Below are 1,570 nucleotides of genomic sequence, written 5' to 3' on the forward strand. Positions count from 1 at the left end.
CCCCCCCCGCCTCGCCCTGCATATCCCGAGATATTCAATAAAAACCGCAAATCCCCACGCAGCCGCTGTTACTATAAAAAAACCCCGTCCTGGCGCGCCCGGGCCGGAGTCGGCGGCCCCCAGGACTGCGCCAGGCGGCCCCCCCGGGGGGGCCAGGTATGCCCGGGCACCCCCCAGCCATGGGCAACTGCACCAAGACCCCTGAGCGGAGGCTCTCCAAGGTAAGGCTGGCCCCGGGGGATCAGCGGGCTGGGGGGGGGACACGGGGGGTGGGGTACCGGGGGGGTCTTGGGCGCTGCCTCGCGCTACCGGCCGGCTCTGCCCAGCAGGACGGGAGGCAGCGCTGCGGCCCCCCCGGCTCCCAGGAGGCCGAGGAGGCGGCGGAGGCCGCGCAGTCGCCGCCGCTGCAGAACTACTCGGTGCTGCACGGGCTGGTGGGGCCGGCGTGCATCTTCCTCCGCCAGAGCATCGCCATCACCCAGCTGGTACGTGCCGGTCGCGGGCCCCCGTCCCCCCCCCCGTCCCCAGCCGCTCACCCGGGGGCACGTCCCGGGCTCCTCGGGTCAAGGCAATGCCACGGCGGTGCCTCGTGACCCCCCCCCTACCCCCGGTTGAAGTTGTGGCACACGGCTCCCTCGGGGTCACCCGCGGCCACCCACCGGGTGGGGGTTTGGGGTGGGGGCCGTCCCTCCAGCCCGCTTTCTCTTTCCAGGACCGAGAGCTGCGGCCGGAGGAGATCGAAGGTAAAGTGTGGGGACGCTGCCCGCAGCTGGGGCCTCCCCTGCCACCAACTTGTCACCCGTTCCCCTCTACCCAGCCCTCCCCGTGGCCGGGAGGGGCGGCAGAAGGGGTGTCCCCCGGTGCCACCCGCGTCCCCGCGCTGTCCCCAGAGCTGAAGCAAGCCTTCCGGGAGTTCGACAAGGACCGGGACGGCTACATCAGCTACAAGGACCTGGGCGAGTGCATGCGGACCATGGGCTACATGCCCACCGAGATGGAGCTCATCGAGCTGTCCCAGCAGATCAGTAGGTGCCAGGGTGCTGTGGGGGGGGACACGAGACTGCATGTCCCCTCGGCGGTGGCCCCGGAGCCGTGCCTCACACCCCGGCCACGCTTCCCTCCCCCCGCAGCGGGCGGCAAGGTGGACTTCGACGACTTTGTGGAGCTGATGGGCCCCAAGATGCTGGCGGAGACGGCGGACATGATCGGCATCAAGGAGCTGCGCGACGCCTTCCGTGAGGTGAGGGGGGCCGGGGGGCTGCCGGGACGGGCTGCGGGGGGGGGAACGGGACACACACGCCATCCGTCACCCCCCGCCCGCTCGCCCGCAGTTCGACACCAACGGGGACGGGCAGATCAGCATGGCGGAGCTGCGGGAGGCCATGCGCAAGCTGCTGGGGCAGCAGCTCAACCCCCGGGAGGTGGACGAGATCCTCAAGGACGTGGATCTCAACGGGGACGGCCTGGTGGACTTCGAAGGTAACGGGACGGGGGGGCGCCGGTTGTGGTACCGCTTTATTACCCCGTAATTAGCCCCCCCGGTTCCGTTACCCCTTTATAACCCCCCCCC

The 1,570-nt window shown here is 70.6% G+C and overlaps 1 protein-coding gene across 1 annotated transcript; it reads left to right on the plus strand.

The window, feature by feature from the left end:
• The first annotated feature begins 27 nt into the window (after positions 1-27).
• On the plus strand, positions 28-1,560 carry LOC118157309 (calcium-binding protein 2-like). Its single transcript, XM_035311577.1, has 6 exons — positions 28-221; positions 330-485; positions 713-743; positions 891-1,025; positions 1,131-1,240; positions 1,332-1,560. Exons 1-6 carry the CDS (start codon positions 159-161, stop codon positions 1,527-1,529), a joined length of 693 nt encoding a protein of 230 aa, XP_035167468.1. The 5' UTR covers positions 28-158; the 3' UTR covers positions 1,530-1,560.
• The last annotated feature ends 10 nt before the right edge of the window (positions 1,561-1,570 follow it).

The sequence above is a fragment of the Oxyura jamaicensis genome (assembly GCF_011077185.1).
Source record: "Oxyura jamaicensis isolate SHBP4307 breed ruddy duck chromosome 5 unlocalized genomic scaffold, BPBGC_Ojam_1.0 oxy5_random_OJ70595, whole genome shotgun sequence".
Lineage (NCBI taxonomy): Eukaryota > Metazoa > Chordata > Aves > Anseriformes > Anatidae > Oxyura > Oxyura jamaicensis.

Excerpts from the sequence above, each read along its gene's own strand:
- LOC118157309 (XM_035311577.1), top strand. The coding sequence starts at position 159 with ATGCCCGGGCACCCCCCAGCCATGGGCAACTGCACCAAGACCCCTGAG. Across the intron at positions 486-712 it reads GCATCGCCATCACCCAGCTG|GACCGAGAGCTGCGGCCGGA; the intron begins GTACGTGCCGGT and ends TTCTCTTTCCAG. Across the intron at positions 744-890 it reads GCGGCCGGAGGAGATCGAAG|AGCTGAAGCAAGCCTTCCGG; the intron begins GTAAAGTGTGGG and ends CGCTGTCCCCAG.